Below are 13,590 nucleotides of genomic sequence, written 5' to 3'. Positions count from 1 at the left end.
TTACTTAACCTTCTAATTTCTGTATAAGTCTAATTACATGAAACAGAAGTTGGTGTTTTGATTTTTTACTTTGCTTTTCTGTTTGGAGTGTCATTGTAACTACTGTATTGTAAATGATGGAAAATAATTGCATATGTTAAAATTATGAAACTTTATAAAGTAAAAAAAATAAAATAAAATTTCAAAAAAAAAAGAAGTATGAAGAGAATCTTATAGAAAGGATTATAGGATAGTAACATTTTCTTTTTTAAAAGTTTAGTAGTAGTAGTAGTAGTAGTAGTAGTAGTAGTAGTAGTAGTAGTAGTGGTAGTATATTTTGAGAAAGAGAGAGGATAAACAAGCAAGGGCAGAGAGAGGGAGAGGGAGACAGAATCTCAAACAGGCTCCATGCTGTTAGGACAGGGCTTGAACCCACAAACTGTGAGATCATGACCTGAGCCAAAACTAATAGTCGGATACTAACAGTCTGAGCCACCCAGGCACCCCAACATTGTCTTAAAATAGAAACTGGTTGGCTAGTAAGCTAGTAATGACCAGACTACACAATGAACTAGGTAATGGGAGAGAAGTGAATAATATTTCTATAAACTGTGATTTACTGGTGAAGAATGAATGTCAAACTTTTAAGAATAACCTATTTTATTTTACTGTGGTTCTTAAAATCTATATTAAGAAAAAAAAGGAAAATTTTATACCACAGAGTTATGATGGCTACCAGAAGGGATAATATTTCATGGCAGTAGGTAAATTATTTGGAGAGTGTGTAGGACAGATTTGCTCTGATCCCAAAACTGTTTTACAAGGGCAATACATGCTATGCTATCAATAGGATTTTTAAAGACAAATTTATTTTCATTGATTGTAAATCTTACCCTATTATGCTTTTCAATTTAATTCACAAAGCGGATAGTGCAAAGTGAGTTTGTATAGTGAGCTGCCTGATTTCTATTATTCATGAACCTGTGGAAATTCAGGTCAAAGATTTTTATAGTGCAGCCTCCAGAGCCTGAGTGTTGGGTGTTGTAATCAGCTTTGGCCAGCTCAAGAGCAAGCAGAATTCAAGAATTCAGACCAGCACTCAGCAAGAAAGTAAGACTTTACTCAGGTCACAGTTACCAACCACAAAAAAATCATGTTCAGAAAAAAAGCCGTTAGAGCCTGAGAGGGAATGAATGGCAGGAGAAAGTGAAAAGCTTATAGTAAGCAAATAATCAGGGAGGAAGTTGTGCAGTGTTAGGAATGCAGTGATGAGTGCTGGCTGCATGTTCAGCCCTAAGTCTCAGCCATAAGGCAAAATGTTTAAAAGTACATTTATCAAAGCAGGAGTAACTTGCACTAGGTCTAAAGGCAGTCTTAAAAATTTCTTTAATGTCTTCTGGTATGCCTGGAACATACTTTTCCTGATCCTCACTTCGAGGAAATGACAAATTCAGACCCTGACACACTTCGCTGTTTCTTCTTATGCTGGTAACTTTAAATTAGAGATTCAGTCAAGGTCATGGATGTAAGTACTGTTGAAATGTTCTAGCTCAGCTTTTTACCTATACAGCTTTCATTTAATTAAATTTAAATAATTCTTTAGAGATCATTCCATTGTGATGATAGCTAAGAGGACATAGTTCTTTGATTTTTAAGACTTGTATTCATTTAACATCCAGATTTACATGTTCTCCTCACAGGTTATGCAATAATATAAATAGTTTTATTAATCATATAATTAGAAGATATGGAGACCAAAAATCAAGAACTTCCTAATATTTTTGCCATTGAGGAATTCACATGATTTTCTCACATGTATTCTATGGTTTTAAGCATATGAACTTATTAAAATGATATTTAATAAAAAGGATTATTCTTCATTTTCATTATAAGCATATATGTATGTATATGTATATACACACACACATATATATATATGCCTATAATTACATGTATGTATGTATAGTAAACTACCAGCCAGAGGATGTTATAAACATGAAATAATATTATCCTGAGGGATTTATAACTTTTTAAAAATTTCTTATGTTTACTTATTATGGATACAGAGAGAAACAGAGCATGAGTGGAGGAGGGGCAGAGACAGAGAGAGACACAGAATCTGAAGCAGGCTTCAGGCTGTTAGCTGTCAGCACAGAGCCCGATGTGGGGCTTGAACCCACAAACTGTGAGATTATGACCTGAGCTGAAGATGGATGCTTAACAGACTGAGCCGCCCAGGCCCCCTGGGATTTATAATTTTAACCAAAAAAAAAAAAGGCATTTTTATATGATCCATTGCCTCTTTATATACGGTAAATATAATCCTCTCTCTATCTTTTTAATTTGTCCAAGACTTATGTTTTCTGTATTAGTAAGCTCCTAGAGATTAAAGAAACCAGTTCAACTATTAATTCTATAAAGAACAAAAAGTCTAAACCCCAGTTTGGACTAGTAAACAGAAAATCAAGGTGACATCATTGCTGTCTGGCATAGCTGGGGCTTGAATCCAGCAGCAGGCCTGACGTTATTTCTAATGTAATATTTTACTTATGAATAGCAGCTGCAAAATTCTGGCTTCTGCTGGTAGTTCATCCACGTGTGTGTGTGTGTGTGTGTGTGTGTGTGTGTGTGTCCAGATTCCTAATGTCGGGCTTGCTGTGACAATCCATGGGAAACATTTAGCACGGTATTCAACACATTTTTATATGCTCAAAAATTTTAAAGTAAGGGTCATGATCTTTGGGAAGTTTTCTTTAAGCCTCCTCTAATATCCTAATTAAGATCAGTACTAATACCTTTGAGACAAGAACCTTACACATTCCACTTCCACTGTGATACATTTTGCCTTCATTATACTTACGTATTTTTGCATTTGCCTGATCCTCTATAGAGTATTCCCTGTTGACATGCATTCCCCTCATTTTAACAGTGCTTAGAATAATTTAGACACACAATCATAATTTGGGATAATTACTGCAGCAGCTACCCTTCCCAAAGCAGTGCATTGAGAATCTTTAAGAGGAAGCCTTAGACATCGGATTTTTCCCCCACAAGTTCATAATATGATTTGATGAATAGCCAAGGTGGTGAAACTTATATGTAAACAGTTATATCCATATTTGCTAACAGTTAGCTTCGTGTCAGTGGACATAAATTTTGATGTTATTTTGGCTAGAGATGGGCAATCGATTCAATGATTAAATGATTGTAATATTTTGTTTGGCAAGGCACCCTATGATGGCAGGGTTTAGAATGAATAATGGAATAAAGGGAAGAATAGATAAATATTAGTTAAAATAAACCAAATGCAACTAAATCATAAAGTAAATGGTAATTATTTAAAATAGTTTAGTACTTAATTCTTAAGTTATTATAGAAATAAGTGCTTAAGAGATAAAGTATAATATATGATACCACAATAATGAGGGAATTGAAATAGATTTTGCCCTTTTGATAACATAAGAAAAAATATTAATACCGTTTTTTTCTCAAACATATTACCTCAAGTCCAGAAGTTTAAATTCTTAAAGTATGAAAATGAAGCTGTTTATGATTTAATTCCAAATAATTAATATCTCTCAACAAATAAAACAGATGCCTTGAAATTCCCATGAAATGATGCATGTATATGTTCATACTAGAAGAAATACACACACACACACACACACACACAGGCTAGTAAGTTCCCAGAACCAAACAGCATCAAAATTAGTTTCACAGTGGAGAGAGGTACAGAAAGATATCAGTGTTTATGTTTGCTATTCTTAGAATATGGAGGATATTTTTACAATTATGTAGTTGTGTTTTCTTTTTTTGCTGTATCCTCTGTATGATATTTTTAGCAACAAAACCCCATTAGTTTTCATTACATTCTAGATAGAATATTATTCTATTAGAGGTAAGATGTACTAAAAATATATGGACATTCAACAAAATATCTGTAAATTGTAATTATCAGCTTCAAATATGAAGATGTCATACTCAAAATGGTGATTGCATAGAACAATTTAGGAATTACAAAGATGGAAGCAAGGTAACAAATTTTCAACCCTTAATGTTTTGAAAGTGATAACAACCTAATTAATTCATAAATGTCTTAATAAGAAGTTGAATACTGAGCTCACCTTGAGATGGTCCTATGAATTTTCCTGATGTAAAAATTTCATAGAAAATGCATTTTTAAATAAGAAAATATAATTTAAAATGTGTTTCAAAAGCAATCTGGTGGGGGGTGGGGCTGCCTGGGTGGCTCATTTGGCTAAACAGTGCAGGTCTTAATCTCAGGGTTGTGAGTGCAAGCCCCATGTTGGTCTCCATGCTGAGTTAGAAACCTACTTTAAAAAATTCAATTATTATATTTTAAGGCATTAGTAAATATGCTCATTTGGGTATTATTGATTCTTTATTAGGATGTTGAATGATACCTTCTATTGATTTTAGCAATTTCACTTTTAATGCAAGACTTCACTTCTCATGGATCAAGAGGAAAAGTTCTGTGGTCAGCATATTCATAATTTCTTAACAACGAGAGGGCTAGACTACAAATTTTGAGATTACCTTTTATTTCTTATTTTTTAATAAATTTTTTAATGTTTATTTAATTTAGAGAGAGAGAGAGAGATGGAGTGTGAGTAGGGGAGGGCCAGAGAGAGAGAGACATAGAATCTGAAGCAGGCTCCAGGCTCTGTGTTGTCAGTATAGAGCTTGATGCAGGGCTCAGACTCACAAACCTAGAGATCATGATCTGAGCCAAAGTTGGACAGTTAATCGACTGAATCACCCAGGCACCCCAAGAGATTATCTTTTAAATACCAATCTTGTGTATAAGCAGTAATCAAATTTTATTTTATTTTATTTTATTTTTTAATGTTTATTTATTTTGAGAGAGAAGAGAGAACATGAGCAAGGAAGGGGCAGAAAGAGGGAGGGAGAGAGAACCCCAGGCAGGCTGTCAGCACAGAGCCCAATGCAGGGCTTGAGCTCAAGAACCCAGATCATGACCTGCACTGAAATCAAGAGTCAGACGCTTAACCAGTTGAGCCACTCAGGCACCCCAACCAAACAAATTTTATACACTAGTTTAACATATCTTATTAATTCAGAGTGAAAGATATATTCACATTTTCCGACTGGAGTTTACAGGATTATTTTTGACTTTGTGGTATTGAAACAATGGGTTCCTTTTCTCTCAATTTATAACTTCAAATAGATTTATAGTTTATTATTTTAGTTTTTCTGTCTTGATGCTGAACTTGATGTAAGCGTATTTGTGAGTTGTCTCAAGTTACTCCAAATTATTAAGTAAACTTGAGAGAACATAAAACCTTCAGTAAGGTAAGGATCTTGTCTTTCATGTTCAGCGTTCAACCCCCAATACTCAGAGGAGAGCACAGGATGAAATCAGGAAATATTTGTAAGATATAAATTCTACAGCAAAGCAAAATATGCTTTATTGTCTTCTTGTCCTTTTATTTTATTTTCCTTCTTTTCCTCCTCTTTCCTTCTACCCTCCTTCATTCTATTCTCTCTGTCCCTCATTCTCTCCACTTGTTTTTGTTATTTTTCAATTTTCAATGTAAGGTTAACCAACTACTGAGTTTTTATCCAAGCACTATCTATTCAAGGATTTGTTGCCAAAATGTGATTCTAGCCATAAAAGCCTGAGTGCAGAAAGTAGCCAGCATGTCCCAGAATACATGTCTTCTTACATCTTAGTTTCTCATACATCAGCAGAGAAATTGGCAAAGTGGTAATGAGGTTAATTATCTCATTTTATTGACATCACCTGGAAATAAGCAGTGTACCAATGTGCATTTGTTTCCATCATTTTTTTCTAAATTATATTACATGTTTCCTTTATTCTGTTTCCTCTTATTCTGCTTAAATGCAGAACACAGGACTAATAAAATACTTCCTTAATTACTTGGTATAATCACTTCAAACACTAATTTTTCTATTAATGATCTATTAAAACCACTCTCTGAGAATGCACTTAGTTATTAATAGGATAACTGGCATAGTGGTACAATTTCATAACCTGATCATAAAGAGCCTAAAAATTATGGGTTGACTCTACCACCACTTTCCCAAATATACAAGAATTAAATTTCTTGTGTGTAGAACAGTGATTTATAGAGGAGTATCGTGTTCCTTATCAGATATTCGATGCCATGAGCTCTGTCCCAGTTCTGCAGAACTTAGAATGACCATGTGCATAAAACAATTGCAAGTTTAAGTTTATTCATAGGTAAATACAGTAAACACAAAGATCGCTTTTTTGCATAATGAGAACTTGGTGAATCCACACACAGTTGGATATAAATCTCCCCTGTCTCCCTGCATGAAAGTCTGGTTGGAGTGAATTTCTTTATTGTGTGATTGATTGTTAAAAACTATTTCATTCCAACAACTTCAAGTACAAAATTATAGAAAATAATCCAATGCCATGTTGGCTTCAGGTATTTCTTTGCTTTTCTCTTTCTTCTTAAACAAAAGGGAACAAGTTTTCCTTTAATTGCCTGTTTTGGGGAGTGTACTCTATCCTTTGTCAGAGACATATTATGCTGGCACTTAAAAATGTTAAGGAAGACATGTATTTAAATTGATCACAGTAGGGGTTAAGACTGCTGCAACAGGGAAGAGGGAACCCCATTCCAAATACAAAAAAGAACAAGTGGAGACTTATAGCCGATGAGCAGAATGACCGAAGTCAGTGGATGGAGAATTACTAAGAGAAGCTTAATTATATTTCAACTACACTGTAATTCTTGCTAAACTATCCTGACAAAATTTTTATAAATGTAAGCCAAGGACATGGGCATTAGGGTAGGTAATAAGGAATTGATCAGATTTCAACGATACTAAGATATCAAGATTTCCACTAAACTGACTTAGGATTCTTTACCTAAAGGAAGAAGCTGATCAGGGAAGGGCCTGAGGATAAACCCTAGTCCTTATAAAAAGGCTTGCAGAGGGCCCCTGGTTGACTCAGTTGGTTAAACATTGGGCTTTGGCTCAGGTCATGAACTCTGGGGCTCTCTGTTGTTGGCCTCTTTGCTGTCAGAGCCTGCTTCTGATCCTCTTGCCCGCCTCTTTCTCTGCCCCCCCCCCCCACTGCTGCTTGTATGCACACACTCTCTCTGAAAAAGAAACAGTCAGAGAAAGACAGATATATATTTTTCCTCAGATGTGGAACTTGAGAAACAGAAGACCATGGGGGATAGGAAGGGGAAAAAAATTGTTTCAAATAGAGGGAGGCAGACCATAAGAAACACTTAAATGCAGAGAACTAACAGGGTTGATGGAGGAGCAGGGGAGAGGGAAGAATAGGTGATGGGCACTGAGGAGGGCACTTGTTGGGATGAGCACTGGGTGTTATGTGTAAGTAATGAATCATGGGAATCCACCCCCAAAACCAAGAGCACCCTGTATGCACTGTATGTTAGCTAATGTGATAATAAAGTACATACATAAAAATAATAACAAATAATAAATACATAAACATCTTTTAAAAGGGTTACAGAATCCTGACAAAAGTTTTGTCAAGGCTGGGCATTTTTACCACTTTGCTCAGTTCTCAGTGTTAGCCGAAGCTTTCTGAAGGGGCACGGCTACTTTTCCATCCAGTGAACGACATATTTTATCTTGTCACTCACTATTCAGGTTTCCCTGATTTTTTTCACTACTTTGCTCAGATAAAATAAATGTGTTTTTTCCAAACAGTTATTTCTGTTCATTGAAATTTGAGGAATATTTTATTTTGAGCTTTAATAGGATTTGGGGGACATATAATGCCCTGAGAGATGTTTCAGTTTCTTGATGGTTTGCTTATGCCATTTTGTCTCTCCTCCTCCTTCCCTGCTGTTGTGTTAACTGCCCAAGTTTATTTCCTCCACACAACATTTGAAGTCTTTCAGGAGGTAAAAGGCCTACTTTTTAAAAAGGCCAATTCTCTGAAAATTACTATTTTTGGTTTATCAACATGAAATATGGCTGCTTGTTTTTAGCCTGGAGTTTTCACACGTTGCCTCTGCCAGAGTCCTATCTTTCTTCAAACTGGCCCAACACCAGTTCCTTCGGTTTCATTAACATGCCAATCGTGTGCCAGTGAATGTTGCTGTCTTGCTACTGTTTTGATATCTACAAAGCATATAGTGTATAGAAATTTACTTTATGTTTTATTGTAGATGAAAGTTATCAATATTTTCTTGCCTCACACCACAAATACATTTTCTTAATGTGGCTTTCAGTATAGCATGTATTGCCTGTAGCATGTTTGCATTCAACATCAGTGATTCTAAATTAAATGCCTACTGAGATCATCAGGGAAACAATTAGTAGCAATTGCTTTCTTTTATAGAAAAATCTAATCTTGCCCTAAGTTTATGGTCAAATTATAATAATATAATACATATTCATCCAGATGCCACATCATGGACAGAGTAGACTATGAGTCAACCAGCTATTAATAGTTCCGTTGGCATGTATGATTTTCATATTGGGCTATATATATATACATAAATGCAAATAAATTATCCATAAATCCTTCCTTAGAATCTTATAATGTTAAAAATATTATATTTCATATTTATTAACAGTAATAAAATGTTTTGTAGATAGAGCTGTATATCTATATAACCTTAGCTTTTCACACTGAACCTCAGGAACTTTGGTTTCTCTTGCAGTTGCACCCCTAATTAGTTACACGCTCCTAGATTTTTCACTTAATCTTCCTAGGCCTTGAAAAGTTTTTTTTTTCTTCTCTCCTTGGAAATATCTTCTGTTCAATTTAACTGAGCTGAGGAATTGAAAATTAATTGACTGATTAATTTCAAGTAAATTTGATGTACCGTTTTTGAGAATCAAGCAAGCATCTTATACTACATAAGCCATCAGGTATATAATTGTGACCAAGACATATTTTAACCCGTAAGATTCAGACCATTTAGTGAACACACAGTGACATAGATTCTTCCAATGCCTCTGACCATACTGAGGAAAAACATAGACTCTGTGGGAGCACAAAGTACAGGAGCTCACGCACAACTGAAGGTTGTGGAGTGGCTGCATTGAGGAAGTGTGGGGCTTAGTTTTGAAGGCATCAGATGAAGGGAAGGATGGGCAAGTTGAAGATGACCATAGATCATAGATCAAGATGTCTGTGTGATACTGAGGCACACCTAAGTGCCAAGATGTGTTACTACTTATTTAGACAATTCTCTTTTGAGGAACATTAAGTTGTTTTGAGTTTTTGTTCAAATAACAATCCATTAAAAGTCCTTTATGTAACCTTTGGATATTTCTACTTATTTTCTCTGGAGAGACACCTAACACGGGATTGCAAAATCAAAATTATAAAGGTTTTTAGGGCTGTTTATCTTCCTGAGGGATTGTTCAAATTGTATTTACCTCAATAATGTATGGTAGGGTCCACATCACCAAAACATGGCTAGCACTGAATAATATAATTTTGTTTCTGGGTTGAACGGATATCTAATGAATGACCTCTGGTTAAAAATCACCCTATATTCATATCCCAGACCTACAACTTAGTGCTAGAATAACCTTAACAGCCTTTACTCCAGATCCTTCATGCTTCAAATAGGATAACACCTTCTTCACAAGGTTATTAAAAAAAAGATAAAATGGAATTACATGTATAATCTTACTGTCTTACATAGAAAACATTCGATTAATATTCCATACCAATATTATAATAATATTCCATTCTCTGTGAGAATGGCATTAAGAAAACCTACACTGAAACAAATAAAGGACAAAGATTTTAAAATTACTTGTGTATTTGTACTATAAGTTATAATTCTTGTATGTCAGATATATAATCTATTGATATGCCAAAATTGGTGTAGGTCATTTTTAAGTAATTAGGGGTAGTAAAACAAAACATTTCAACTTGATTAACTGAAATTGATAATCTGTGAAGTGATATTAAGTTCTAATAGTAAATATTAATCACAATAACAATCAACATAAATTCCAACAACACTTTAGCTACCACTTCATTTAGGATTATGGTTCTTAGTAAAAATTTTAAAAATGAATTATCTCAAAGAATCATACTGTCAAGATAATGAAACTCAAAGAGGTTATGATTGTTGTCATCTGGGTTACATGGAGAAGGCTAAAAACGGCGTTTGAATGTCTCCACAATTAGGTTATTTTAATAACACCATATAATATTGTCTATTCCCTCTCAACTGTTTTACAGTTGTCTGATGTAGGGGCCTGAGTTTTGACAGAACTTCATAGGCACTGATTAATTTTCAAATCAACTTTGTCAAGTAAATTAAATCATCTATGGTTTAATTAATACTGGAAATGATATCTTAGGGAAAAAATTGTCCCTTAATTGTGATATTGACATTTCAGTTTAGATTTTCTATAAGCTTCAAAATATCTTACAAAAGAGATTATATGAATAAGACAAGATTTAAAAATGACACAAGACCACTGATTCTGCTATCCTAAACTCTCACTTTATATTGAGGTTTGTTGTAGAAACAGATTTCACATATGTACAGAGCTGTTAATTAACTGGATAGATAATTATTTCTCAGATTATTAAAAGCAAATTTTGTGCATTAATGTTTCATGTTTTAATATTGACCAACTTTGAATACTTTTAATTTTAAAATTATTTGATGAAACAGTCAAATAATGTACTTTCATGAGTTCTGCTGTCAAACACTAAATATATGAAATTAGAATTGATGCGGCTTCTTTTTGTACTCAAGTAATAATTACTGTTGTTAACACTAATTGATTATTTACCTAAAAGAAAAGGTCTATAAATGTTATGTTATTTTGCCTTACAGATGCTCCCAAGTTTATATCAAACCAAACAATTTATTACTCTTGGGAAGGAAATCCGATCAATATAAGCTGTGATGTGCAATCTAATCCACCAGCCTCAGTCCATTGGAGAAGAGAGAAATTAGTCCTACCAGCTAAAAACACCACTAATTTAAAGACATATAGTGCAGGGAGAAAGGTGATATTAGAGGTAAGTCTTTATGTACCTGTGAATAAGTTGTATTATTTTAGCAGTTACCTACTATTTTAGAATATATTTAAATATATTAATATAAATATGCTTATATAATATATTTTATATAATATGTATACACATACAAATCTTATTATATATTTTTCATGTGCCTTTACTTAAAAAGAAAATTTTAAGCATTTGGATCATGGCCTATTAATGACTAATTTCTCATAATTTACTTATGTCAAAATATGAATGTATAACAAAAGCCATTATTTATGAATTAATTTTTGGAAAAAGTCAGTTATACCAGGAAAAAATAGCATGAAGGAATGAGTAATTTGTCAGTTTTTGAGGGCCAAAAGTTCAAATTCAATACTGATACTAACCATTGATTTTATGGTTATGCCTTCTTTCTAGGACTGGCATATATTACTTCTTGCTGTTACATACTTACAAGTTCCTAAATAAACCTGATTTACCTTTTCAATGCATCATTCGTTTTATTTTGTATATATAATTTAAATGTGTATATATATATATTTTTTTAAGTTTATATATTTATTTTGAGAGAGAAAGAGAGCAGGGGTGGGGGGCAGTGAGAGAGAGAGAGAGAGAGAGAAACCTAGGCAGGCTCTGCACTGTAGCACAGAGCTCATGACAGGGCTCAAACTTATGAACTGTGAGATCATGATCTGAGCCAAAATAGAGAGTAGGACGCTTAACCAACTGAGCCACCCAGGCACCCTTCATTTTATAGTTTGAATTAATATTGTATACCATTGTTTTTATACTGCCAAGTGCCTGGACTTTAAATTCTGTTTGCGTATAATACCTCTTATTTAGTAACTACAGATTATGTGTCTGTATCAATTCCCAAAGTTTGTTTATCTATGACCATAATCAGGGACCCTTTCAGTTAGCGTTCTTTCAGCACAATTAGGAATCATCCCCACCAGACTTATTTAGCTAAAAAGATACTATATTTTTTCCCTGTAGTTCAGTTTACATAAATGTTTTAAATGCATGGTTTAAAATAACATCTGATATCCAGACTGCATTAACTTCAAGGTATTCTCATTGGTGTCATGTTAAGTCTTCTACCTGTAATTGGACTGAGTGAAATGTTTGGTTGATGGAAAGATTTAGCCATTACTTCCTTAAATATTTGGATAATTAAGCTAACTCTGTCTAAATCCATTTCTATTTAAATTGGTTTCTTTTTAACTTTATTGTAAGAACTATCTATTGGTGAATTGACACAGATGCCAAGTGCACAGACATTTGGGTAGATTTAACCTAAAATGTAGGTATTTAACCGTAGTTAAAAACCAAGGTTAGACTTAATGTTAGTTTTGGGTACTGCATTAGTGTGTTTGGGCTGCTCTAATGAATAACCAGACTGGGTGGCTTCAACAAAGAATCCTGTCCCCCTGCCCACATTTCTAGGCTAGAAGTCCAGGATCAAGGTGCCAGAGGATTTTCTTGTTTTGTTTTGTTCTGTTTTGTTTTATGAAATCTCTGTCCTTGGTCAGATGTGCCCTCTAACCATTTACTCACATGGACTTTCCAGTGGGCACATAAAGAAAGAGCTCTGGTTTCTTGTCTTTTTATAAGGGCATGGTGACACATTTTTTATGACAATTTAACTTCAATTATCTCTTTAAAGACACTATCACCAAATAATATTAGGGGTTAGAATTTCAACATATGAGTTTCATGGGGCAACACAAGTGATCCATAATGGGTGGATTTAAGTTCATGCTTAAATGGCAGTCTGATCTGTAATTTCTGCTTTGCATCATTTTACTCCTATTCAGTTTCTCAGATAGATCATAATTCTCCATAGAAAAATTCAAGCATGTTATAAACCCAATGTTTAAATATACTAATTGTTTTTTTAATTTTTAAAAATGTTTTTATTTATTTTTGAGAGAGAGAGAGAGAGACAGAACAAGTGGGGGAGGGGGCAGAAGGGAGACTCAGAATCTGAAGCAAGCTCCAGGCTCTGATCTGTTAACATAGAGCCTGACACGGGGCTTGAACTCACCAGCTGTGAGATCATGACCTGAACCAAAGTCAGATGCTTAACCAACTGAGCCACCCAGGCGCCCCTGAATATATTAATCATTTTATATTTAAATATTTTATTCATATAAATCTCTCATGTTATTTAATCTTGCACTGAAAGGGCATTCCTCTCCATCCCAAAGTGAAAACTAAGCAATTTTTGTTTATACATAGCCACATGGTCTGTTGGTTAAAGCATTTCCTTTAATATGTACTTTTATATATATGCTATTAAAAATAGAATTAAAATCCTGAGTAAATAACTAATGTATAACTAATACAACAAGAAGACAAAATAAAATAACAATAACTATAAAAAGCAATGATAAGCATTACTAATTTTGAATCAATAACATATATAGTTAGGATAGTCCTTTTTTGGTAAATATTGTAATAGTCACAATATTGCAAATTCTTATTATGTAATAGAGTATAGAAAAACTGAGTTTGCAATTGATAACAAATTGGCTAATAATAGATTTCTTGAATTGACTTTTAAAGTTTTTCCTTTTATAATTGACTAAATATATATA

The 13,590-nt window shown here is 33.8% G+C and overlaps 1 protein-coding gene across 2 annotated transcripts in view; it reads left to right on the top strand.

Annotated features, from left to right (window-relative positions):
• Window positions 1–13,590, top strand: part of NCAM2 (neural cell adhesion molecule 2) — a 500,345-nt gene that overhangs the window by 377,407 nt on the left and 109,348 nt on the right. For both annotated transcript variants that reach the window (XM_029939114.1, XM_029939115.1), the window contains exon 10: window positions 10,815–11,002. In XM_029939114.1, coding sequence (XP_029794974.1) covers window positions 10,815–11,002 — 188 coding nt within the window. The remainder of the gene's footprint in view (window positions 1–10,814; window positions 11,003–13,590) is intronic.

This window comes from Suricata suricatta, chromosome 5, assembly GCF_006229205.1.
Source record: "Suricata suricatta isolate VVHF042 chromosome 5, meerkat_22Aug2017_6uvM2_HiC, whole genome shotgun sequence".
In the NCBI taxonomy this organism is placed as follows: domain Eukaryota; kingdom Metazoa; phylum Chordata; class Mammalia; order Carnivora; family Herpestidae; genus Suricata; species Suricata suricatta.
The sequence above is the reverse complement of the archived record's forward strand: the minus strand, read 5'-3'. Positions and strand labels throughout refer to the sequence as shown.